General features: G+C 42.4%; 1 protein-coding gene and 1 long non-coding RNA gene across 3 annotated transcripts; one reads left to right on the top strand and one right to left on the bottom strand.

Moving 5' to 3' along the window:
- Positions 1 to 1,845: 1,845 nt before the first annotated feature.
- mpv17 (mitochondrial inner membrane protein MPV17) lies at positions 1,846 to 25,559 on the bottom strand. 2 transcript variants are annotated; one of them, XM_060041221.1, is made up of 8 exons: positions 25,458 to 25,559; positions 24,974 to 25,047; positions 9,912 to 10,027; positions 8,093 to 8,185; positions 6,266 to 6,361; positions 2,710 to 2,742; positions 2,523 to 2,575; positions 1,846 to 2,292 (listed from the first exon to the last, which is right to left on the bottom strand). In XM_060041221.1, the coding sequence occupies exons 2-8, from the start codon at positions 25,044 to 25,046 to the stop codon at positions 2,223 to 2,225; spliced, it is 534 nt and encodes a 177-aa protein (XP_059897204.1). In that variant the 5' UTR covers position 25,047; positions 25,458 to 25,559; the 3' UTR covers positions 1,846 to 2,222. The 2 variants fall into 2 exon arrangements, with proteins under 2 accessions (XP_059897204.1, XP_059897205.1); XM_060041222.1 differs by lacking the exons at positions 24,974 to 25,047; positions 25,458 to 25,559 and adding an exon at positions 14,720 to 14,810.
- Positions 22,580 to 24,203, top strand: LOC132449537 (uncharacterized). Its single transcript, XR_009523600.1, has 2 exons — positions 22,580 to 23,140; positions 23,808 to 24,203. It is a non-coding gene; the product is annotated as an uncharacterized LOC132449537 (long non-coding RNA).
- Positions 25,560 to 26,355: the final 796 nt, after the last annotated feature.

The following is a 26,355-nucleotide window of genomic DNA, read 5'->3' as shown; positions in this document are numbered from 1 at the left end:
ACACCAAAAGAGTCATCTTTAATCTTTTTGTAATCAATGAAAGCAGCAACTTCATCTTGATACTGCGGAGCCTTTTCACTGGAATCGTCTACGTCCAAAAGTGTACTAACCCCACTGACACGCGAGCTCGCTTCTTGGCCGGGGGCACTTCCATATGTATCACTGATAATGATTTTTTCATTTGCATGTGAGGCCTTGAAAATTCCAATCGCAGAACCCGCGACCGACCCGTGCTGTTCAGCCGTCCGTACATTATCCCCCCGACCCCCCGTTTCATTCAAATTGTGTGGGTCACCCGTCCGGTACCCAAACCCGTGCAGGACTCTGAAGCAGAGTGAGGAAAGAGCAGGCGGCAGGGGCGCCTCGGAAAGGCTTTTTCTGGAGCAAATGCGCTGTAATTTCAACGCAAATGAACTATAGGCTATCGATGTTGACGATAGCGTCTCGTTACATATGTCGTTATATTATTGATACATAAAAATATTGATACATCTCAAATATCGATATACCGCCCAGCCCTAACTCAAAGGAGACAAACTGTATAAGCCTCGTCATTCTACTAGATGTGAAGGACAATAATATACTTTTCCAAGTTACACACACACAAACAAACACACAGAACAGCTCAGCTATTCTATATTTTATCTCAAATGTGTTCAAACTTGATCACATGTTTGTTCGTCGTCACTTTATGCGTGCAATGGTGTGCATGTTTTCTCCATTTACTTCAAATCCCTACACTTGATTTAAGCCATTTTACATTTCTTCGCGTATTAAACTAAGTGTCTTTAATATAACATATTTTGCATTCACAATTTCTCCAGGAAATGCATTTTCTAGTTCATATCAAGTTTTCCTAATTACATAACCTGCTTATGTTTGAGAGATTAACGAGTCAGGCAATGGCAGATTAATGTGTAATTTAAGCAGTTGAATTCTATCAACACACTAGTTATCATGAAAGATTGTAGTCTGCAAATTTATTTATTCTGTGTCTTATTTAGACCGCATGATATCCAAGCAAACATCAGAACCTCATTAGACCACACATTTGAAGCGCTAACACCCCTCCTGAATAGCGTCTTCTTCTACAGAGTGGTCAACACAACAGCATAGTTTTATTGGTTTGAGATAAGTCGGACCCTACGAGCATGGCCTCGGCCAAGACAGACTGAGGTTTTCCTGGGTCAATTAGAATGTTAGCGTGGCTGATGTACCACTCTGTCCATTACCAATATAATCAGAATATTTACCTGTTGTTCATGACCACCTGCAGAGTGCCAGCTCCTGACCTCTCCATCGACCGCACCTTCCACCATTGTGTCTCTGAATAAACCATGTGTTGAACATTTACCTCTCAGAGTTGTACTAAGCCAAAGAACAACAATGCCAAAAAAGATTAAATTACGTTTCAAGTCCTTCAATTTTGCTGAGCTTGTCCTCCGTCTAGCAGTAGGATAAAGGTATGCGTTCAGAGTGGCATGCACCCACCTCACCTCCTGCTAATCATCTCAGCAGATCGCTTTAAAAGAAGGGGATCACAGTTCTTTGTGTTGGTAAATTAAGTTGCCTTATATAGCTTTGGTATGTTTGTGTGGGAAACAAGTTTTTATAAAATGGTTAATTTGGTTGACAGCCATGCATGGCATTTCCCCAACAATCCTCTATCACCATCATTCTGATAGAACTAAGAGTACACAACCCCAACCCCTATATCACAATCATCATCTGATAGAAATAAGACTACACAACCCCAATATCACCATCATCATCTGATAGAAATAAGACTACACAACCCAAGCCCAATACAATTATGCAATGCATGCCAAAGTATTTCACATCCTCAATATTTAAGCCCTTTATTATTAAATTGTGTTTTTAAGTAAGTTAGGTTGCAATCACAAGGACCTATGATAGCATATCATAATTGTAAGGTTTTCTTCAATGTATGTGTTATGTATGTTTCCCGGTGTTAGTGATTTGTGTGTTGCCGGAGTGGTGGCAAATCTAATTAGCATGGAGAACAAACTTTCACACTAGTGCAATGCAAGGTTGACTTTCAAGTGTGAATTTGTCACTTTGGGCGGAACATTCCCCCGCAACCTTTACAAAATGACTCAATCACAACATGTCAAGAGTTTCAGGACTGGAATAGAAAAAGAGCAAGTCAACAATATATCACAGCACACATCCCACGACATCACTAGTAATGCTGAAGGTCTTCAGATCTGATTGGCTTTCCAGGAGAGGTAGGAGTTCCAAGAGACGGCTACAACCTGCACAACAGCCAGTCTGCAGAACAAGGAGCGGTGGATTAAATGAGAACCAGAGTCATGGATGTGGCTGATCAAGCTCATCCATGTGGAGCTACAACCAAAAAAGAGGAGTAGCAAAATTTCACACAGAGATTGCAGGACAGGAAAATAAAGAAAAATACATTACAAAACAAATGGATAAGCTCTGAGCTCCCTGAACTGACTAAGTACCCCTCAACTGAGCTCTGACGACCCAGAGCTTCTTACCTGTGATGCAGAGGGACAAAATAAAAGTTGGCAATCTGGACTGGTGGCCACAGCTGAAACAGGGAGCAGAACATGTCAGTAGGTTAGGTCAGTGCTTAACCTTTACGCGGTAAGAACCCACTTTCCAGAGAAAAAAAAAAATTGCATTTCCACCATAAAGAAAATTTGTCATTAATCGCTAACTTACATAGTAGTTTGAGATCAATGCATCAGCATAATCCTGAAAGAAAAAGGTGAAACAGGAAGATGTAAACACGTTAATGCCCTCTACAGTGAGTATAAACCATAATTTAAACGTATAATTGTATCCTCAGTAAAGACTAGCAGGCAAACCCTACCTATAGTTCTCAGTGTAGAGCAAGATGATGAGGAAAAAGACAATCAATCTAAAAACGTTAAGCAATATTTTACCTTTAATTGGACACACACACACACACACACACACACACACACACACACACACACACACACACACACACACACACACACACACACACACACACACACACTTTGAAGGTCAACCTGACATGTTTTGACTTATAAAAACAGAGCAATTTTGCCATTTTCTTTTTGGTTGTCGTTTGCTTTCTGGACTGTGACCACTTTCTAATTAAGGGCAAACAAGGCCTTGTGCTACAGGGGGGAGACAGACACCTGCCAACATGGCCAAATGCTAATGTTGGCCTAATACTTAAAAAAACAAAACAAATTCTACTTGTAAGATGTCATTGTCAAAAGAAGAAAAGTTAATTACTTTTAAGATTTTTCGAAGTATAAATATGTATTCACTTAGTTGATGGAAATTTGTATTTTTTTGTAGTTGTAGACTGGACAGCGGCCAGTCTACAACTGCTGGCAGAGTCTTTGTTGCTTGTTAGACAGCCGGTGAGACGCCCTGTTCACCAGATCTTTATTATAATCTCAAACCTCATTACTGGGACCAAGGGTATATAAACTAAAGAAAAGGTATGGATCCCATTCATTCCGAGTTTAATCCAACCCAGTATTGGGATCTAGTGGTGTTTCAACCGTCATCGCTTCTTCATTAATAAAGCAGGCCTTTAGATATTAAAGAATAACATAAAAACAACTTATCTGACATCTGACTCACTGAGTGATTACAATAAGCTGTGTTTGGTACAGTCCATGGTTTGAAATGTTTGGGTATTTAATGTTAAATCCCCTGACTCCCATAGACGAACCTAAGCCTTAGTGAAGTTTGGATTTACATTTTTTTAAGAAATGTTGAAGTGGGTGTTCTGAAACAGGTTTGTATGAGAGGTCATTCAGAATTTGTGGTGACTCCATTCAGAAGTATCTCAGGAGAGGCTCAGGAGGTAAAGTGGGTTGTCTGACAACTGGAAGGTTGCTGGTTCGAACCCCAGCTCCTCCAAGTTAAGGGTCGCGATGTCCCTGAGCAGACAAGTCACACTATCTGCCCCTGACCAGCTGCCTGAAGAGACTGGGTGGGTGATTTAGGGCAATCATAGAACAGCGCTTTAAGGTGGCCACCGTTTTGAAACGCGCGCCATCAATCTAGTCCACTAACAATTCAACTTACTTAACCTAATACTAGGGCTGTAACGATACATCAACTCACGATTCGGTTTGTATCACGATTTTTGACCCACGGTTGTGACGGTTCGATACATCCCACGATTTCTTTAAATTTAAAAAGCATTCTATTTAAACAACACTTATGTAACAATTAAATTAATGTGACATTTAATAACAAATTATTTGTTATTAAATGAACAGATTTGAACAGAAAGAATACTATTAAAGTATAGCTAAGTTAATAAATAAATAACCAAAGATTGCAGTTGGAGTATGCTTGCAGGTAGGCAAATACCGTATTTTCCGGACTATACGTCGCTCCCGAGTATTAGTCGCATCAGTCAAAAAATGCTCCATGACGAGGAAAAAAACATATATACGTCGCATCGGTGTATAAGTCGCATTTATTTTTCAACATTTAAACAAGAACGTTTAGTCTGGAGAGACTGAATAAAATTGCAATAGCAATATAGGCTATATATAAACATAACAAGTGATATTCATCTCCTTGGCAACTACCTGGGCATGGAGACGCAACTGCACCGTTGATAAGCCCCGGCCAGCAGCACGCTGTTCAATGACCCATCTGTGGACTCGTTCCTCCAGCTCTGGCCATCGGGCTTTCAGCCCCCGGTTAGCTTTCTTTGTTTTTTTCATCGCAATTAGAGTTTCCTTGGCTTTTCGCCAGTCCCGGACAAGTTTTTCACTCACCCCAAACTTTCTTTCTGTTGCTCGATTGCCGTTTTCGGCTGCATACTTTATAATCTGCAGTTTAAATTGTGCAGTATAGCTTTTTCTTTTTGGCAGCATTTTATTTTGTGTTCTCTTTTGTTTTGTCTACGGTCTAGTTTATTTATAATTTATTCGGTGGTGCAGTAGGCTTGCAGCGTTCAGTTATAGGCCTAATGAATGACGGTGCCATCTTGCGGCCGAAGATTATGTACGCACAATTTTGGCATATAAGTCGCTTCGAAATATAAGTCGCAGGGCAAGCCAAACTACAAAAAAACCGCGACTTATAGTCCGGAAAATACGGTACCCTCAACTAGTTTGGTTGGTTTGGTCAAATAATAATAATAATAGATTCAATTTATATAGCGCTTTTCTCACACTCAAAGCGCTTCTTATTAGGCTATGTAGCTTAAATAATGACATAATCAGGCCGTATAGAATGCAACATGTTTAATAGCCTAACTTTCAAAAGATGGGAAAAAACATGAACGTCATGAACGTCGCAATAACGAGGCATAGCGTTACGAGTAGCGTATGTGTGTGCGCGAGAATGGCAGTGTGCGTATGGTTGCGTGTGAGTGACGTCAGCAAGTGAGTGGACGAGCGAGGAGAGAGAGTGGACGAGCGAGGAGAGCGAGCAGTGGCGTGTGTGTCTAGTGAAGAAGCGAACGAGTCCGGTAGAATAAAGTACCCATCCTGTCAATAATGGGTGGCCGCTTCATTCCGACCTATAAGCAGACCAACTGCCGGTCAAATCACACAAAACAATAGAGACAGGGATCACACAGGCATTTTTTTTCCGCTTGGGCCACTCTGGATAAATGTCGCTCATATCACAAATGAGGACTTCGACGGCTGTGGAGAAGTCCAATCCTCCGTAGCCACGGAGAGCTGTCATCACAGAGAGGGCATCTCGTCGCATACTTATGGCATCGATAAGAGGGGGCGGTGTCAGCAGACTATTATTTAGACAAATTATTAGCAAATTTCAATCAGACAATTTGACCGGAGAGTTAGATAGGGCGTATCGCGCTTCTGCCTTCTCACACCGCGAGACAGGTTTGTGGCTTTGAGTATCGCGATTTCGGTTTCGATACGTGTATCGTTACAGCCCTACCCAATACCATTACACCATAATATCATGATTTACCTTTTCAACTGAAATCCAAACCTAATTAGCTAATAGCTGAAGAGACAGGTGATATCTCTGAACAGACGTATAGATGATATAGCTGAAGAGACCTATAGATGATATAGCTGAAGAGACAGGTGATATAGCTGAACAGACGTATAGATGATATAGCTGAAGAGACCTATAGATGATATAGCTGAAGAGACAGGTGATATAGCTGAACAGACGTATAGATGATATAGCTGAAGAGACCTATAGATGATATAGCTGAAGAGACAGGTGATGTAGCTGAACAGACCTATAGATGATATAGGGGTCTTACCCGTTTCAGCTTGGCAGCGTTCTGCTCCATTGTCAGTCCATTCAGAGCCCCTGAGAGACCAAGGAACGCTCCAAGGAAGCAAGGGGCGAAAGCCAGCTAGAAGTGTGGACACACAAACACACAGCAGTCAATCAACATGGTCAATATAGAAACAAGACAATGGATGGAGGGGTATATGTAGGGTACAGGTAGAATTGTGTTTGTATCTAAAAGGATGTTATGCACACACAAGTGTGCTTACTGTATGGCTACAGGTTGAACACACTGCAGCAAAAACTGATTTTCTTTTGCTCTTGTGTGGGGGCTGTTAGTCTGCTATGTGGGGGCTGTTAGTCGGATGTCTGGGGGCTATTCACACCAAGCTTGAGGAAGGATTACATAAAGGCGCTGGAATAAGTGTAAACCTTGAACACAGATATGACGCAGGTGCACCACCGATGGATTCTTTTTATGGCACTATAGTCACCGTGGGTTGACCTGCTCAGGCGTAGAAGCAGACACTTTAGCTCTGCTCAATATTTCATACACCCCGTGAGAAACACTGCTGCTTGTGGGACAAAATAGAAGGCACTCGCGAGGCTGCTGTGACTTCCGGCGCCCTGTCGGAGAGCCTCCTCAGCTGAGCAATACTGCTCCGTCTGGAAATGCATTTCCACATCAATGAAACGCTTTGTAAAGAGGAAGGTATTCCTCCAGATGGACCACCATAAATGCAATACTGGCATTCCGTTTTGTTGAAGGCTCTTTATGAGCTTCAGCTCCCAGAAGCCCCAGATGAACACCTGTCGTACACAACGATAGACTGGGTTTCAGGTTGTGGCTTGGTTCTTCTGAAAGACCAGTCCCTGGAGGTCTATGAAGGTCCATCTTACTCTCACACACACAACATTGAGAGGGAGCACATCATCCAATATGGCAGATTTGGAGGAAGGCATCATTAAGGTGTATTGGTTGGTTCCATGCGACCAAAACATCCTCAAGCATTCCAACTTCTTGAGGAGTGTTGATAGCAACATTTAAAGAATAATCTGTTTGTATTTGGCACTGGTGAAACATTACAGGCAATTGCATATACCAGGGGTTTTCAAAGTGTGAGAGAGTGAGCCCCCCCTCAGAGAAAAAAATTCAGCTGAGCGCCCCCCCCCCCCCCCCCAAAAAGTTCTAAATACCTGTGTTTTGAAAGCTATTTTAATTATTTTACACGTTTTAAACATCTCTGATCATAATTTTAAAACATTTGAAACATTTTTTTTTAGGGTCTAGGGTTGTCCCAGACTCTTAATAATCTGAGTAGAATCAGATCTGCCTTTTCAGTCCGGAGATTCGACTATTCGGCGGAGTTTGTTTACCGGCGTTGCTATGGTGACCTAAATTATTATAAGCAACTAAAAACGATGCCGGTTTGAAACTAAAACTGTGATTCTGAAAAAAGTATAAATGCTATCAAAATTCCGTTTCGATAGCATTGAAGATACAAGTGTGTAGATTTGTTTGAACGATTGTAAACGGTTGAAATTTGATTTAGTTATGTTACTTCTACAGTTGAAGTACGACTGATGATTTGAATCATCGACTTTCAGGTTTTTTTTCGGGTTTATTTTTTTCTCACGTCGCGTCCCCCCTGAAGAACTCTGGCGCGCCCCACAGTTTGAAAACCACTGGCATATACCATGCATTAACTCCTCCACCTTAAACAAGTTGAATGAACTCATTGGTTGTCCATTTGGTTTTTGAACACTTTGGCTCAGATGTTTAGTTTATAATACTGAGCAGCTTATGTGTATTTGATGTGTATTTTGGGAAGTACACATCCTGATCATCTCTTACCTGATCTATCAGCATCTTCTTCATAGCAGCACTTTTACTTCCCCCAACAACCAGCCTGTCCAGCACCTTGTACCAGCCACCTATCACTGGACCCTAGAGACAACACACACAACCACATACAGTGAACCCTCTTAAGGCTGTCCTGCACATACAGGACTGTCCTCCTGCTACTGGATGAATAATGTGTTATTACAGTGTATACAGGTCATACTCAGAAAATTAGAATATCGTGCAAAAGTTCATTTATTTCAGTAAATCAACTTAAAAGGCCAAACTAATACATTATGTAGACTCATTACATGCAAAGTGAGATATTCCAAGGCTTTATTTGTTATAATTTTGAAGATTATTGCTTACAATTTAAGAAAACCCCAAAATCAAAAAAATAAAAATCTCAGAAAATTTGAATATTGTGAAAAGGTTCCATATTGTAGGCTCAAAGTGTCACATTCTAATCAGCTAATTAAACCAAAACACCTCAAAAGAGTTCCTGAGCCTTTTCTCTCAGCCTGCTTCAGTAGGATTCACAATCATGGGGAAGACTGCTGACCTGACAGTTGTGCAGAAAACCATCATTGACACCCTCAACAAGGAGGGAAAGCCTCAGAAGGTAATTGCAAAATAAGTTTGATGTTCACAAAGTGCTGTATCAAAGCACATTGATAGAAAGTTAAGTGGAAGGGCAAAGTGTGGAAGAAAAATGTGCACAAGCAGCAGGGATGACCACAGCCTGGAAAGGATTGTGCGCAAAAGGCCTTTCAAAAGTGTTGGGAGAGCTTCACAAGGACTGGACTGAGGCTTGGGTGCATCAAGAGCCACCACACACAGACGAATTTGTGAAATGGGCTTTCGTATTCCTCTTGTCAAGCCGCTCCTGAACAAAAAACAACGTCAGAAGCGTCTTACCTGGGCTAAAGAAAAAAATAACTGGTCTGTTGATCAAAGTCCTCTTTTCGGATGAGAGCAAATTTTGCATCTCATTTGGAAACCAAGGTCCCAGAGTCTGGAGAAAGATTGGAGAGGCACAGAATGCAAGAGGCTTGAAGTCCAGTGTGAAGTTTCCACAGTCTGCGTTGGTTTGGGGAGCCATGTCATCTGCTGGTGTTGGTCCACTGTGCTTTATTAAGACCAGAGTCAACGCAGCCGTCTAACAGGACATTTTAGAGCACTTCATGCTTTCTTCAGCGGACCATCTTTATGGGGATGCTGACTTCATTTTCCAGCAGGACTTGGCACCTGCCCACACTGCCAAAACTACAAAAACCTGGTTCAATGACCATGCGATTACTTTCCTTGATTGGCCAGCAAACTCGCCTGACCTGCACCCCATAGAGAATCTATGGTGCATTGCCAAGAGAAAGATGAAAGACATGATGAGACCGAACAATGCCAAAGAGCTGAAGGCCGCTATTGAAGCATCCTGGTCATCCATAACACCTCAGCAGTGCTACAGGCTGATCCATGTCATGCCGCATTAAGGCAGTAATTCATGCAAAAGGGGCCTAAACCAGTACATGAGTACATATGCATGTGTATACTTTTCATAGGGCCAACATTTCTTTATTTAAAATCCTTTTTTTATTGATTTCATGCAATATTCTAATTTTCTGAGATTTTGAATTTTGGGTTTTCATAAACTGTAAGCCATAATCTTCAAAATTATAACAAATAAAGGCTTGGAATATCTCACTTTGCATGTAATGAGTCTACATAATGTATTAGTATGACATTTTGAATTACTGAAATAAATGAACTTTCGCACAATATTCTAATTTTCTGAGTATGACATGTATATCAGGAGGAACAATGCGTTATTCACCACAAAGCAGAAACCAATGGCCATCATCCGGACCGTCCGCCGCCCGCTGTGATTGGCCAACCCTCTTCTCTCAATCAGCTGCTGGGAAATGACATCACCGGCACCAACCAATGAGCCTGGGGAACATAAATTCACATGCCTAAGTCATCTAAAATCATTTTCTAATTGTACGGCCAAGTATGACCAGGTATCTGGGGATACGAGCTATATATGATGTTAAACAGGGATTATTGTGTCCCTTCCTCAAACAGTATACAAAGGCCCATTGACATTACCAAGTGGAAGAGTGGAACAATCAGTATCAGTTTGGCCAAGACACAGGATCACAGGACCAAAAACACAGGACCTTCTCCTGTTCCTGGATTTCACGTCCACAAAACGGAAGCCCGGGCGCAGGACTCTGGCTGTGGATGTTTGCATGGCATTTTCGGTCTCGTTTTCAGAACCGTTAAAAATATTCAAGTTAAATGCACCCTCTGCCCAGGCGAAAGGTGTCTTTCAACTTTTGCCAATTTTTGCTCATTTGTCAATGAGCAACCTGTCCAAGTATTTGTCAGCCCAGCATCGCAATACAAAACTTGTGGCGAAAGATCATGCTCTCCGGTGACCGGTCATCTGAAGGAGTTGATCAGCAACCGACCACGCCTAAACAGGCAAAGCTTTTTTCTAGTGTTGGAGCGCAGGTAACACAGAAAGACATTAACAGGCTGGTTGCAGGGTTCATTGTAGAATACATGCTTCCCCTGTCAACTATTGAATCGCACAGATTTAGAAAGATACCGGTACTTGATAAAATGCCTGCGACTCGCAAGCCAAAATCCGACAGGAAAACAACACTAACCCTCCAGTTACCTGAAGTAATCAAACTTACTTTCAATTCCCTGGATCATGTTTCCACCACATTTGGTCCGCCAACAACAAAAGCTACCTGGGAATGACGGTGCACTGGATAGACAGCATTAGTTTTAAACAGGAGAAGGCTGCTCTTGCCTGCAAAAGGGTGAGAGGAAGACACACTTACGATGTCATAGCTAGCGAAATACAACAGGTTAATTCAGCCTTTGGACTATCACATAAAGTAACAGCAAGTGTCACCGATAAAGGCAGCAATTTTGTAGAAGCCTTTAGAATGTTTGAATCCCATCCTGATGATGGGTCTGACTCTGACGAGCCATCTGATGATCATGACTCGGAGGTCACTTTTACGGATGTTGCCGAAGCACTCTCCACAGGATCAGATGAGACCTTTTCACTGCCACCTCATCTGCGCTGGTCATCACATACATTAAACCTGATCTCAATAGATGACCTGGAGAAATGGCTGACCAGTAACAATGACTGTAAAGCAGTTTACAGAAGTGCTCTCGCCAAGTGTACAGCTCTCTGGACCAACACTAGTCGCTCTACTGTGGCTTCAGACCAGGTTGAGGATGTGCTTAAAAGAAAGCTCATCATACCAAATGCTACACGCTGGAAAACGACTCATGACGCCTTGTCTCTGATCACAGAAATCCCAGTCAGAGATTTAAACATAATTTTTCTAGACTGGGAGTTAAAAGGCATATTGTACGATTTTCAGTGATATGCACTTTTTAATATGTTGTTGAAATTGGTTTATACATCCAGACAGCAATAAATAACTTATGGGCAATGAAAAAGAAGCGAAAAAAAAACGAATTCTGTATCTGCTATAAACCTGTTAAAATGCTTACCAATCGGAGACATTGTACCCGAATCTAAAGAACCAATCACAAGCCTGCGCGTTCTCTCCCCTCTGTGTACGAGCCTGAGCCGGCCTGAGCGCGTTCACGGAGGGCAAAGAAAGCGTTGTTATCATAGTAGTTCATGACAGTGGACTAGACCTAGTGAGCCTACAACGTTAACCACTGCCACCGTTACTTGCCCCGGTTCATCCTTTTAAAAAGGCAAGAAAAGGAAAGACAGAAAATGAAAAGGCAGCAACAAAAAAAAAGTTGGAGAATGCTCGAGGAAAAACGAGAATAAATATTGGATTCGCTTTTCAGCGATGGCGACAGCTGAGGGAGTTGAATGGCCTGAAAAGTGACGCAATGGTTGCCGTTGAAGTAAGCCGTAAGCAGCATTAGCGCTCGTGCACGGCTCTGTGTCGAGGGGTTGGGGCAGGGAGTCCTGAAGGGTGGGGGAGGAGTTAAACGGAACTCCGAAGAGAAGCTAATTTCAAATCATGCTAGCTCTCTCACATCGTACAGTATAGCTTTAAGGGCATCACTGAGCGAGAGTTTCAGTTCCTGAAGGAATATTGTGCAGTGTGAAGACCTCTTGATGGCGCATTAGATATACTACAAGGAGAAGATGATTGCTACTATGGCCCCCTCCTGCCAACCTTTGGAGATTCTCATGTCAAAGTTGCTTGCGTTGAAGGATGGCCTTTCCCAGTGGACAGCTGGCATGCCTGGTGCTATTGTACAGGTAAACACATATTGAATAATAAAATGAATAGGCCCTACCCCTTACATAATAGCTTGCAGTGTAGTCTATAGGCCGACAATTTAATATAGCTGATATAGCCCAAATGTATGAGGCTGTAAAAGCTGTTAATTGAACTGTTTATGTTTGTCTAATGTAGCCTACTATTTCATATCACAGACGATCAAACACAGATTTGCTTCCATCTTGGATAGCAAGGATGCTCTAATGGCTGCAGCCTGCTACCACAATACCCAAATTCAAGGTCCGATTTTTGAATAACCACCCCAACACTAACACAAACCCTGCAGGGTATTCCTAAAGCAATAAGACTCCATTCGGAGAGAAGGGCTGGAAGTGATTATTGTGTTCATCTCACTCAAAATACCTCGTAGTTTAGGCCAGTATTTCCCAGCCTGATGTCTGAGGCAGGGCGGGAGATTGCTGACTTGTAAGCACTAGATATTTGATTCTGCATATGTCAGAAAAAATGGAAATGTTTGAAAGGTCTTGTAAACATCCTGTCTCAAACGGTCTGCCTCATAGGCAAGAGCAAACCACTAGTCTCAATGTGGTGCCATGTTGGTTGGAAGTTGGTAACAACAATTTTCTGAACTAAAAATGGGATCAGAGACCAGAAATGCAACAACCTGGCTGTGTGAAAATGATTAAACCACTAACTGGCCAAGATACATTCATGGCTGTGTGTTGTTAATTTGTATGCGCTTGGCGAGATTAGTGGCTTATTGAGGTGCAGACCTGCAGCCAGACACGACGATCACGCCGCTCACGTCCCGAAGAGCGACAACCAAGCGGAGCTCATGGGCCCAGCTGGACAATTGTCAGATAACCTTTCCAGGAAATGTCAAACGGAGATGATAAAGATAACACATAAAACACACAAACACCCTCTTAGGGCAGAGCAAATGTCAGGCATACACACCTTAAAGAGGCAACGTCTTTTGGTTACAAAATCGCTGTTAAAGTAAGACAAGACAGAGATGGAAGAGCACAACGGATAAACTCCTGTTTTCCCTAAATTATTCATAAAGAAATAGAAAAATTAATCGTAACTATAATATTCTAGGGGGGAGCTGCTTGAGCTGCTCCCCCCGCGACCCGACCCCGGATAAGCGGACGAAAATGAGATGAGATAATATTCAATTATAAACAAATGACAAAACGTATGTATATCATTTCTAGGTTATTGAAAAGGAATTTGTATACATTCTCCCTGAACCTAGACATGTCTCCGTTCCTCCCTCTACTTGAAAGGTAGTAAGATAGTTTGCAATTGCATTGCCATTGTAGCCACGAAGTCTGATACTGAGACCATATCAATCTACTGACTACTTTGTTGTGTAGAGTCCTTTAGCTGTCTTGCAGACGTGTCCATTTCCCCAAAAGTGTATGAAAGATTCACTTGGTTTCTCTACCCATGGCTGACTTCAATCATGACCAATCCTTATCCCTCCACAATGGTCACTCCCCTTCTCCTTCTGTTCCTTTGTTGTTACTGACCAACATTTGAAAGTTTTCCTATAAGAATCACGTAAACCTATAGTCTCATTGAATGGATGCTGGGTGGTTTTGCTGCCTGTATCTTCCCATCATCAGGATCAACATTTTAGACCCATGAAGAATAACTTCTAAGTATTTGATTTAATTTTAGACTCTATAATTAAATCAAATACTTAGAAGTTATTCTTCATCAAGTGATAAAATGGCATAGTTTACTAAGTTGACAATCATATAAATCATAGCACAACGTAAGTTTTTGAAATAATTATGGAGGTTTTTCAAGTAGGCTACACTATCTAGTCTTCTCCTTATGGGCTTGCCCCGTGCTCACACTCGCGTGCACAAAAAAACTCAGCAATGCACCAATCAACGTGGGCACCGCCCAATTTCCCCATGGTATCGTGTAAATAACGTGGCCCACAGCAGCGCTTGCCTCCCTTTTCCTTCAGCAATTGCTTAAACCAGCGGTCTACCAAGTCTACCACTATGACCATCCACGATGAAGGCATGCAGCGGCGGCGTGACGGAGCCCACAGCCCTACTGCTCATCCTGCCCGGCGGCACTTCCACCAGGCCATGAGAGGGCCTTGTGCCTTGTTGTCTGGGTGGAGCCACGCCGTCCGCTCATCGACTCAGCAGTCTGCTCGCCCCCTCTCCAAGCACAATGCGTGTTCACAATCATGGTGGGATAACCAGCTGAGGTAGGGACCGCTAAGTTACAGGACCCCATTGCGAGCACGGCTCTGCAGTGGAGATGGCTCAGCTCCTCGGAGACCAGCCCATTCTGGATCTTGCGTTTCCAACCAATCAGTTCCACCAGACGGCGCTCCGAGAGGGCTTACCTGGGCTGAAGCCCCGGGGCCCACGACCATCAGGGGCCCACGACCATCGGGGGCCCACGACCATCGGGGGCCCACGACCATCGGGGGCCCACGACCATCAGGGGCCTACGAACATCAGGGGTCTAGCATGAGCTGCAGTCAAAAAATAGAATAAGTTGACTATGAACAACTATTGAAGTTTAACATTTTGTTCAGCAAATTTGACAACGGCAGTGAAAACCGCAAAATTCTGAGTGTACATTAATGGGCAGATTTAGAATCATTTGTTGCAAAATGTTGCAAATTGTATTCTCTATGCATAGCGTATAGCATATTCTCTATGCATCACGTCGATATTGCTGTTTAGTGCTGCTCTAGTTTGCACAGATTATATGTTCGGTTCTTTTGTTCATTAGTTTAGTACACAGTGGTTCCTATCCTTTTTTTGGATACTCTAAGTAACCCTTGCATATGTTGAGGTCCTCAGGAACCCCCACCCCCTCTATTATATGTAAAGTTACTGGAAACTAGGGATGCACCGAATTTTCGGCCACCAACATTTTTCGGCCGAAAATTGCCCAAAAGCGCATTTACTGTTTTGGCCGAAATACTTTTATCACCGAAACACGGCCGAAACAGAAATTTGTGATGACATTTGTGATGATGCAAACAAAAAGCGCGGCCAGCACACACATGTCTGGATAAGCGCCAATATGTCTGCGGTGTGGACGTTTTTCAATGTTTCTGAGAAAGACCCACGTATAGCGATTTGCAAAAATTGCAATGTCTTGATTTTAATGAAGTTAGTACACAGTCATAAACGCAATGGTACTAGGGTTGCCTCGGTGTGGACATTGTCACACCGAGTACTACACTCGTGTCAACACCGGTATTACGAGTATAATCGGTATTTGAAACTAGGTCAACCGCCATCTTCTCCGTCAACTCTCCTCTCACACTCTGTGACAGCTTCTGGCAGCGCGCCAATTCTCGGTGACGGCGTTCTATATATAATAGAATATAATTTTATAGATAATATCACGGCCAAAAGCTCTGTGCGCCTCCGGATGGCCAATCCCTACGCGGGGAGCTCTCGTAGGGATTGGGCTTTGAGGGGTTTGTTTACAGGCATTGCTATGGTTACCGGTCTTGTGCATTCCAACGCTTTATTAGGTAGCCTATCTATTAGGTTTGTATTTTTTTTTATTTTTTATGAAAAAACGTATCAACAATAAAACAGTGCAAAGACAAACTGCCCAACTGCCAACCGTATACCGCGGCAACCCAAAATGGTACTAATAATTGTCACAATAATTTCTTTCTGTGTTTCGGTTTTCGGCCTTGGTTTCCTCATTTTCGGTTTTCGGTTTCGGCCAAGAACTTTCATTTCGGTGCATCCCTACTGGAAACCATGTGGTACATGTGTACCACATGGTTCACTGAGTACGTCCATTACACTTTTTTATTTCATGATCCCCTTGCAATTACACTAGGGACCTCTATTTGAGAACACCTGGTGTAGTATATTTGTTCTTTTGTTTAGTATTTTTCAGGATTGAATACATGACAGTAAACTTATTAATTATTTATTTCACGTTATTTTATTTAAGATTGCTTACTTTGTTTGACACTTGCCCATAGCTGTATGAAGAGTCGAGACACTGACTGAAATATAAGAAAGAATTTTAAGGATATTTTGGTTGATAAAAAATTTAAAAGATATTATGAATTAAAGACTGCGTCGGGTTCTCGGGCGTCTCTGGTACTACGATAGAAACTCTTAGTGGGGTTATCTCGGCCATGGTGGAGAAGGAATTGAGGGGGTGGAACTTGTGTGACGGATAGAGGAGCAACCTTTGATACAGTCCACTGGGTAGGCTGGTAGGCTGATCTATCCTCACACATCTAGGTGGACACGCCCACCTGTGATGTCCTAAGGGGCAGATTTCCAAAACGGTTTGTAACGGCTAATCTCACCACACCTGGTGTCATGCCATGGGACCTTTAAGTGAATATAAAACAAAGGAAAAGAAAGCGCTCATCTACCGGTCACACCAGTCACACTCTCTATATGGTTTATACCGTACCCCACTAACATAAGAGACACTCCTCAAGGGGTCCTTTCTCTGTACAAATTGGGTCATATTTCATGACTTGGGTATTGATGAGGCTGCTGAAACTGTTACTGATTATATTCAACTCTGTGTAAACCTTGTAGTCACTAAAAAATAAATCCCAGTGTATCCCAACAACAAGCCCTATATACTAGGGAGATAGGCTGTATTAACTGTAAGAAACTGGCTTTTAAAAATAATGACGAATGCGCATAAATCCGTACAGAAGGAACTTAATCACATGTTGAGGGAAGCAAGGAGAAAACACAAGGACATTATTGAACAGAATTTTACCTCCAGGAACTCTAAAATGCTATGGGACTCTCTGAAGGATCAGCACTGGTGCACCCCAAGGCTGTGTTAGCTCACCACATCTTTTTACTTTGTAAACAAATTATTGTATCCGCAGCCACCCAGATTATTTTATTTTTAAGTTCTCAGACGACACTGCCATCCTGAGCCTTCAGTATCAGCACACTGTCCCCTCACCATATTTTTCTGAAATACAGAGTTTTGTTAAGTGGTGTGATGAGAATCACCTCACCTCACAAGACAGAGGAAATGGTGCTGGGCCCGAAATCAATAGGGGATCATACTCCACTGTGTATATCCATGGGGGAAAGAAAATCAACCAAGTCAACTCCTACAGGTATCTCGGCATCCATCTTGATAACCTTTTCAGTTGGAAGGCTCATGTTGATTACCTGTGTTCTCGTCTCCAGCAAAGACTGTACTTCCTGAGTAGACTCAGGGTGTTTCGGCTTGGTACGGTAACCTTCCTGTCCAGCCGAAATCAAAAATTGGGCACCTGCTTCAATCCGCTATGAAGGTGATGGGGAGGTCTGAAAACCTCCCCTTGCAGTCCATATACAAGCAGACTGTGCTCAGACCAGCTGAGAAAATGTTATCTGATCAGACACATGTTCTGCACACAGAATACCAGTTTCTACCATCAGGTAGACGCTACAGAGTCCCCACTTGCAGCCTGAACCACTTTAAGAATTAATTTGTGCCCACCTCAATAAAGATCCTAAATGCCCCCAGGGCCAATTTTTTTCTGCAATAGTACTGATCATGACCCATGGTGCAATACAGAGTGTGTGTGTGTGTGTGTGTGTGTGTGTGTGTGTGTGTGTGTGTGTGTGTGTGTGTGTGTGTGTGTGTGTGTGTGTGTGTGTGTGAGAGAATTGCACTGTTTCTTGTATGTTGTATGATATATGTGGCCCTTGTCCTATATGTATGCATTGACTGCATTTGTATTGTTATTTATTTTATGCAAAGCAGCTATTTGTGACTGCATTGGAGTCCAAGACAAATGTCCCTCTAAGGGTTATAAGTGTATCTTATCTTATCTAGTGGGGTTTTAGTATATACGTATAATAACTGTACTTACAACAAAGTCCTCAAAAAAACTTCAATATGTCCAGAACTCAGCTGCACGCCTCCTCACTGGTACCCGCTCCAGAGAACACATCATACCTGTCCTCCGTGAACTCCATTGGCTTCCAATTAAACACAGAATCAACTACAAAATCTTACTCATCACCTACAAGGCCCTCAACAGCCTAGCCCCCCCCTACCTTGCCGACCTCCTCCATCATCACTCCCGATTCCTCAGGTCCAATTCTGCCAACCTGCTACAAGTTCCACGGACTGAGCGACGGACTTGGGGTGATCGGGCCTTCTCAGTTGCTGCCCCCACCCTTTGGAATTCACTCCCCTCCCACATTAAAGTCTCTCCAACCCTCTCTTCTTTCAAATCTGCCCTCAAAACATACCTTTTCACACTAGCCTTCCCCACCTAACTCCCACCTTATTCTTCATGTTTAACCTCTGTTTTTCTTTTATTCCTAGTCTGACATAGTTTTGATAGGGCAATATGTAAAGCGTCTTAAGAGTACCATATTAAGCGCTATATACATTTTATTTATTATTATCATTACTTTATTTGCGCCACTGGAACGTGTATAGGACTGGTACCATCATGTATTAAGCACAAAGACCTTCTTGACATAAAGACATCCCTTTATGTATGTCAGGTTCAGAACAACTCTTTTACATTATAGTACAGGGGCTGCATGGTTGGGTATTGGTACTAAGCCAGGGGTCGGAAACCAAGATTGGCCTAGGGCCAATTTTTGTTCCAGCCAGTAGGTGGCGGGCCAGAACATTATCAAAGGCTAGTTTGATTAAGGAAAGTGCATCTGGAACTGCAACGCAGGCCCGTCAGCTGGCCCCAGAAAGTGTACTGGAAACGCCAGCCAAAGCCCGCCGTGAGAAACAGACGTCTGAGCATAGAGTAAGTGTTTGTTTTTTTACTGACACATTGGCTACAATAGTTTTGAGTCCCGGGGAACGTGACAATGTAGTTATCCGAAAGTAGCCGATCTTATTGGCAGAGCATAGGCTACGTTACGTTAGCTTGAAGTCTGTGTAATGCTGCATAGGCTACTCAAGGCATAATTTATCTTGCTTTGCTAATGTTGTTCTTTCTTTCTTAGACAGCATTGCCTTCCTATGTTGTCCAGGCCATCAGAGCTAATTACCCACAAGATGGGCAGTACCATGGCTACCGGGAGACAATAGATGCCCAAGATGAGCTGTGACTATTTTGACTCTAGCACCGTGTTTCTTAAACTAGGGGTCGCGACCCCAATTTGGGTCCCTAAAAACTTCCGTGGGGTCGCCAATTATTTTCTGTATTCGGTCCGAAATTATTATTATGCCAGGTGAAACAAAGGAAAATAATATTGGGGAAGAAAATCGGCCTTTTTCTTATTTACACGCAGTTAAGTCGAGAAGAGAGAAAATATGTTTTCGTCTTTCGTCCTTAGCGTTGCATTTTAAGTAAAACAAAATAAAAAGACATAGGTAGCCTACTAGCCAAAATCGTTAAAAAAATCGAACAAAAGCTCGGAAGTGCCAGCTACCAGTGCGTCTACTCCTCCGCGATCCTCAGATGGGACAAGTCTACAGGCCGGTGAGAATAAAAAGGAACAAACGAGGCGTTGGCCTTATCAGAAAGAATTTCTGAAATATGGATTCACTTGCCAAGTAAAAGATAACCTCGACCACCCACAATGTGTGATTTGCGGCGATGTTCTGGCAAATTAGTGCTTAAAACCTGTCAAAATGAAACAACATCTCGAAACCCGCCATTCTGAGGACGCTACGAAACCAATGACTTTCTTTCCGCGAAAAGAAGCTGCCCTGCAAGGGCAGAAGACCGCAGTGCATGGGCAAGCTACCTTGCCCACCAAAGCCTTGGCAGCTTCCTACGAAGTGGCCCACCTTGTGGCAAAAGAACAGAAGCCACAAACAATTGCCGAAAGCCTCATCCTCCCTGCAGCAATTGCGATGACCACCGCAATGCATGGTGGAAAGATTGCAAGTGCGCTCAAGCAAATCCCCCTCTCCAATGATACAGTGTCCAAGCGCATTATCGAGATCGCTGACGACATGAAATTTCAGAGAATCGAGAGAGTAAAAAACTGCAGGTTTTCTTTACAGTTAGATGAGTCTACTGACGTGATGAGTCTACTGACGAGGACATGCTGTTCTGCTCTCCGATGGAAGGAAGGTGTACCGGCAGTGACATTTTTAATTGTCTCAATGGTTGGATGGAAGACGCAGGGCTGCAATGGGCCAACTGCCTAAGCATATGCACAGATGGTGCGGCAAAGCAAAGCAAAGGTCCTTAGCGTTGCACCACATGTCCTTAGCGTTGCACCACATGCCAAGTTCACCCATTGCATTATCCACAGAGAGGCCCTGGCATCCAAGACACTTGAGCCCGAGCTTAACAATGTTCTCCAGACAGCAATTAAAATGGTGAATTTCAACAAATCTCGCCCACTCAATACTAGACTCTTCACCCTTCTCTGTCAGGAAATGGGGTCTACACACAAATCCCTTCTTTCCCATTCTGAAGTTAGGTGGCTTTCACGGGGCAAGGTCCTGACACGCCTGTTTGAGTTGCGAAGCGAGGTGCGCACCTTCCTCTCAGACGCAAACTCCGCTTTTTTTTTTTGACTCGGAAAGGAGAGCCCGTCTTGCTTATTTGTCATGCATATTCGACAAATCAAATATGCTCAACGTGTCACTACAAGGCCTTAATCCTGACCCTCTCGGACAAAGTGAATGCTTTCACAAAAAAGCTTCAGCGTTGGGCAGTCCGTGCGGAGAGTGGGGATTTTGAGATGTTTTCGGAGCTGCATGACTTTTTGGAGGAGGAAGACGTGAATGTCAATTCATTGAAGGCCTCAATCTTCTCATCTCCAAAGCCTCCTCGAAAAATTCCATCAATATTTTCCGACGGGAAATGTGGAGAATTATGATGGATACGACAACCATTCACCAGCTGCTCTTCAAACGATCTGTCATCTGAGCTCGAAGATGCGCTGCTTGAGCTATCCAGTGACCGAATCATACAGACATCGTTTGCCTCAAAATCACTGTCTGTTGCGCAGGAATACCCCGGATTGTCCAAGGCTGCCATGGACATTCTAAATCCTTTTGGGTCGACCTATCAGTGCGAGAAGACATTTTCGTCCATCGCATATATAAAAAATAAATACAGATGTCGGCTCAGCACTGTGGAGGAAAATCTCTGTGTCGCCGTATGCAGCATTCCTCCTAGATTTAACTTGCTATGTTCCCGGAAGCAGGCCCACCCTTCCCATTGAAATTGTTAAAGATAGTAAACCAGAAAAGCGAAATAAAAAAATACCGTTATTGTTATCGTCATAAATATAATTCATGTAACGTTGTAAGCCCAATGCTGTGTGTGTGTGTGTGTGTGTGTGTGTGTGTGTACGCACCACGCACATAGCGTTCTGATCTGATAGTATCGGAGATTAATCGAGATTTAAAACACTTAGACTAATTTAAGAGAGAGAGTAAAATGAAAACGAGGGGTCCGGAGCAAGAATTGACAAAAGACTTTATCGTTCAGAAAAACAACAACGACAACAGCCTGAGTGGGTCTGCAGAGTCACTGCTTGAACTTCGGTCCCAGCCTTACTTTATACACATACAGGAATTTCTTTACTACAATGGAGGTTCCCTTTGACCCAATGGGGTTTCCGCCTAGTCAATCTTCGTCTCAGCGTGTTATCAACCGTGCCCTGGTCTGAGGTCCGCATAGATTATCCTTGTTAGCCAAGATGACCCAAGGCTGAGAGGCGGAGGTCAACATGACTTGACCCCGCAGTTCCCAGGACATTTCTGTGCACCTACCATCTGCTCTGAACCCAGACTCAGGCATCATGTGCTTTCCACTATTTAAAATATAAAGCCTATTAATAATCATGGTTTACTATAGAATATACTCACTAATTTCTACCACAATAGCGGCAGCCTACACTTGTTTAATCCTGATTGTTTGGTTTTCTCGGTTGTTCATATGGAATAAATAAAACGAATTACTTTGCTTAATATTTATTGCTTGATTTAGTTGTTAACGTTTGAGGGGGTACACTTGTTTAATCGTGATTGTTTGGTTTTCTCGGTTGTTCGTATGGAATAAATAAAACAAATTACTTTGCTTACTATTTATTGCTTGATTTAGTTAACGTTTGAGGGGGTATTTTGAGTAAGGACTTAGAATGGGTTTGGGGAAAGGGGGGTCGTCAGACCTTACCATACTTTTTTGTGGGGTCGCCAGACAAAAAGTTTAAGAACCACTGCTCTAGCAAACGCACCCTACACGTATTATTTTTTTAAATAGTAAATAGTTTTTCATGAATAAAACCTCAATCATGTTGGTTGTTGTGATTTGTTTACTAACCCAAGTGCTGTTATACTAAAGTAGGCCTACTGTATAAGATAAACACTTATTTCTGTAATCTGTAACTGTAATTAGAAAAAAGAATTATGCTGTACAGTAATATACAAATGATGCGTTTGAAAAAACGATTGCAGAAGTCTAAACTAGTCAACGTATCACAGGGAAATGTTTACACAAAGTTTGCTCGAGCTGCCATCGCACTAGGACCATGGGTCCTTCCCCCTCCAAACGGAAACAGGTGGGCGGTGCAGCGAGCGCAATGCACTGTGGTAGTTGGAGGATTTCTTACTTTTGAGCCACAGAGACACTTTCTGCCTTTTCTCAGGCTAGGATGAACCGGTTTCAATTTTTTTTTCATATAACCTTCATATCTCCACCGGTGAAGTATCCCTTTAATAATCCCACATAATTTGAGTTACATGAATCAAGCACCTCATAAAGCATGAAGGAACACAAAGGGCGGGACTGCACCATGTTCACAAGGCCAAGATGGGCCGGCGTCTCCTCAAGGGTACGCGCCCCAACCGTCCATCCCTTCAGGTAAGATAAACGGTGACAAGGCTAACATAAGCAGCCCTGCTGTAGTTGCCCAAGATACAACTGACCATGCTTAGTGCATTGGTTACTTGCCGGTAGCTTTAGCTTCAGTAGCAGCTAAACATGTTTAGTTAATGCTTTTGCTATGCTTTCGGAAAGCTTGCTATAATAAGTAACATTAATTACATACGATCTATAGACTAACCTAAGCACTTAGCTGGATTGATCATCTTGACAGTAGATCAGTGGAGATTAATACGTTTATAGATACCCAGTGGAAAAAATATTATACTTCAACTACACTTTTGAAAGGATGTACTAAGTACATTTTTAGTATGTAGCTGTATTTTGTTCTTTTTTCGTCGCATTCAAGTATACTTAAGTGTATTCAAGTAGTCCTTAAGAACTACTTTAGTAGTACTTGAGTATACTTTAAGTGTAAATAGTATGCCAAATTGGCACAACTTTGAAAAACTTGTGAAAAGTATGATTTCTAGCATTCGAATAACACTTGCAGTACAATTGCATTATCCCCAGTGGTTTCGAAATATACTTAAAAAGACATTGCAGTTCAATTGATAGTACGATAGAAGTGTATATTAAACACACTATAATGTCATATTTCAAGTGATCTTGATTTTTTTCTGTTTTTATGTTGATACTTTCATAGACTGCTGGGACTAGTCATGTCCGCCTCGGCACCGGGGGAGCTGTTCACTGAGGAGGACCTGGCCCTTAAAAACATCAGGCAGTGCAACTCCTTGACCGAACAGAGAAGGCACGGAAGCAGCTTGAAGACTACAGAGGTCTACCTGCATAGCAGCCCTCTACGGTCCTGCTGGGTGGTGGTGGGAGAGGAGAGGGGCCTTCCCCATCTTGTTTGACCTGGCCAGTATTTATACACGTCCCCTGGCATCCTCCACTCCAGAGGAACAAATATGTTCAACTCCAGGAAACAGCAAGCCTTGCCTAAGAATTATAATTTTTCTTCAGAACTTTTGACTGCCTGAATAACACTTCATTGTACAGTGTTGTACTTATTTAATAAATATGTTAATAATTTGAATACTTTCTAAATGTTAGTGTAAAAGAATTTGGATGGGAGGCATTCTGTCCTTATACGCAAATGATTCCTTCTATTCATATAATGACCATAATGGGTCAATCTACTAAGGATTTTGACATTACAAGTACCGCATTTTTATCAGTATAATGCAAGTATTAAATAGTGCCAATTTAGCATACTATTTGCACTAAAAGTGTATTCAAGTATTTCTGAAGTAGTACTTAAGGACTAATTTAGTACATTTTGGTATCCTTGAATGAGACACAATTAGTACAAAATACAGTTACATTCTAAAAGTGTACTTACGACATCCTTTCAAAGTATAGTTGAAGTATAATATTTTTTTCACCTGGGCCTATAGGCTACTTTGGGAAATAGGATGATCAATACATTACTGCCAGTGGTCCAAGCCTGGGACTGAGCCAATACACAGAGGTCCTTTGGACTTAAAACGAAGTACATTGAACTTAATGGTTCACAGCCGTCCACTTTCATTCCAACCAGTGTGCTTTTGGACCAACAATCACATCATTACTGCGTTTCATGTAATACATGAATCCTTCTGAACCTGTAGACTAACCAGGCGGACTGACCACATCCCGTGGGGTTCTTGTGACGGGCATTTGACATAAATTAGGACATTTTATAGACTAAATGTAAAAAGAAAATGACTCATTCCATTATTATATCAACCATGGAAAGTAATCAGGCCTACATTGGTCAGGGCGCACACACACACACACACGTTTATCAAGTGTAATGTCTTGTACCTGCAGTCAGTATCTGGACGGACCAGGGGTGCCTGGTCATCAGCGCCTGGTAGGACCTCCACACACCCGCCATGCTGAGGACGCATGCGCGTCAGGATAGGGAACATGTGACTACGGTAATTAGATGTTGCTGATATGACGGCTGTCTGCAGTGTTGTCAGACAACCCTAGCTGTCTGATTAAATGGAGGAATTTCTTCGATAGCAAGCCAAGTAATTTCTTAGTTTTGCTATTTATTTGAACTTAACTAGCCTACTATCGTGAACGTTTCAAAGATATCATTATGGTTTAACATCAACCAACGATTACAGAAGTTGGGGATATCAACAGCATTTTATCCCTGATGGAGTTGTCATCGTAACGTTACTTTATGAGGAGCAAACAACAAGCATCTACTTATAAAGCCGGATGAGTTATAAAATAAACAGACAAGCTACTCGATAAAGTCAACTATTTCAATGACTGAAAGAAAAGTACAACATACCTCCAATCTCACAGGCACAGATCTGTGTATGGCTGTGCCTACAGATACGTCACTTCCATTGTAAACATAGGTGCCTCTAATGCCACCAAGCGGCCGTTCTCTACGACGCACGGGCTGTTTCCCAAAGTGAAGGCTGCAGCCTTGCTAGGACGCGTCCTTGCTAGTCGCGTCCTATGGAGATGAGACTAGAGTGCTAGCTCGAGTGCTTCCTAGCGTTTGTAACGTCGGACTTTGGGAACGACTTGGTAGTGTGGAAGCGCTTCCGCTTCCGCTTTTTAATACTGCGTGTCCGCTTGTAAACACATGTGCGCTTATGAATAAAACATGGCAGCAATCAAGCTGATCGATATTTATTTGACTTTTGTCTGTTATGAATGCGGTCATGTCTCCTTCGCATGGAGCCTCTTTGGGGAAGTCACAAAAGCTTTGTTGTGGTTGATCGAATTGTCTTTATTAAAAGGAAAATCCATTCAATTTTTATAAAACTAAGTGAAATTGTCTGAGAACTTAATTCATGCATCACATTTACAGTACGGTTGATTACTATTATGCAGGGGGAAAAAGACAAAGAAAGAGATGATAAACGTGTATTTATTTGGATATATTATTTAACTGATCTGATTCATTCATTCATATATGCCTACAATCTACCAGTGCTTTGAACACATACGTATATCATATAAAATACAATTATATACGTTCATTAAAAATTACAAACATTGCAAATGATCGGTTGTGCATTCATTTTACCATATTGGATAGTGGCACTATCCCTTCCACCGGTAAACAAATGTTTGTGCGCCACCCTAAGGCGCACAAAAGCCTCCGTTTGCTGGGCTGACCCTAAAAAAAACCGATTCAACACAAACATAAATAGGTATACATAAATAATGTAATC

This window comes from Gadus macrocephalus, chromosome 21 (assembly GCF_031168955.1).
Source record: "Gadus macrocephalus chromosome 21, ASM3116895v1".
Taxonomy (NCBI): domain Eukaryota; kingdom Metazoa; phylum Chordata; class Actinopteri; order Gadiformes; family Gadidae; genus Gadus; species Gadus macrocephalus.
The sequence above is the reverse complement of the archived record's forward strand: the minus strand, read 5'-3'. Positions and strand labels throughout refer to the sequence as shown.

Coding starts and splice junctions, on each gene's coding strand:
- mpv17 (XM_060041221.1), bottom strand. CDS start 25,046: ATGGCGGGTGTGTGGAGGTCCTACCAGGCGCTGATGACCAGGCACCCC. Junction 10,028..24,973: donor CGTCCAGATACTGACTGCAG/GTACAAGACATT, acceptor TATGTTCCCCAG/GCTCATTGGTTGGTGCCGGT. Junction 8,186..9,911: donor CCATTGGTTTCTGCTTTGTG/GTGAATAACGCA, acceptor TGTTGTCTCTAG/GGTCCAGTGATAGGTGGCTG.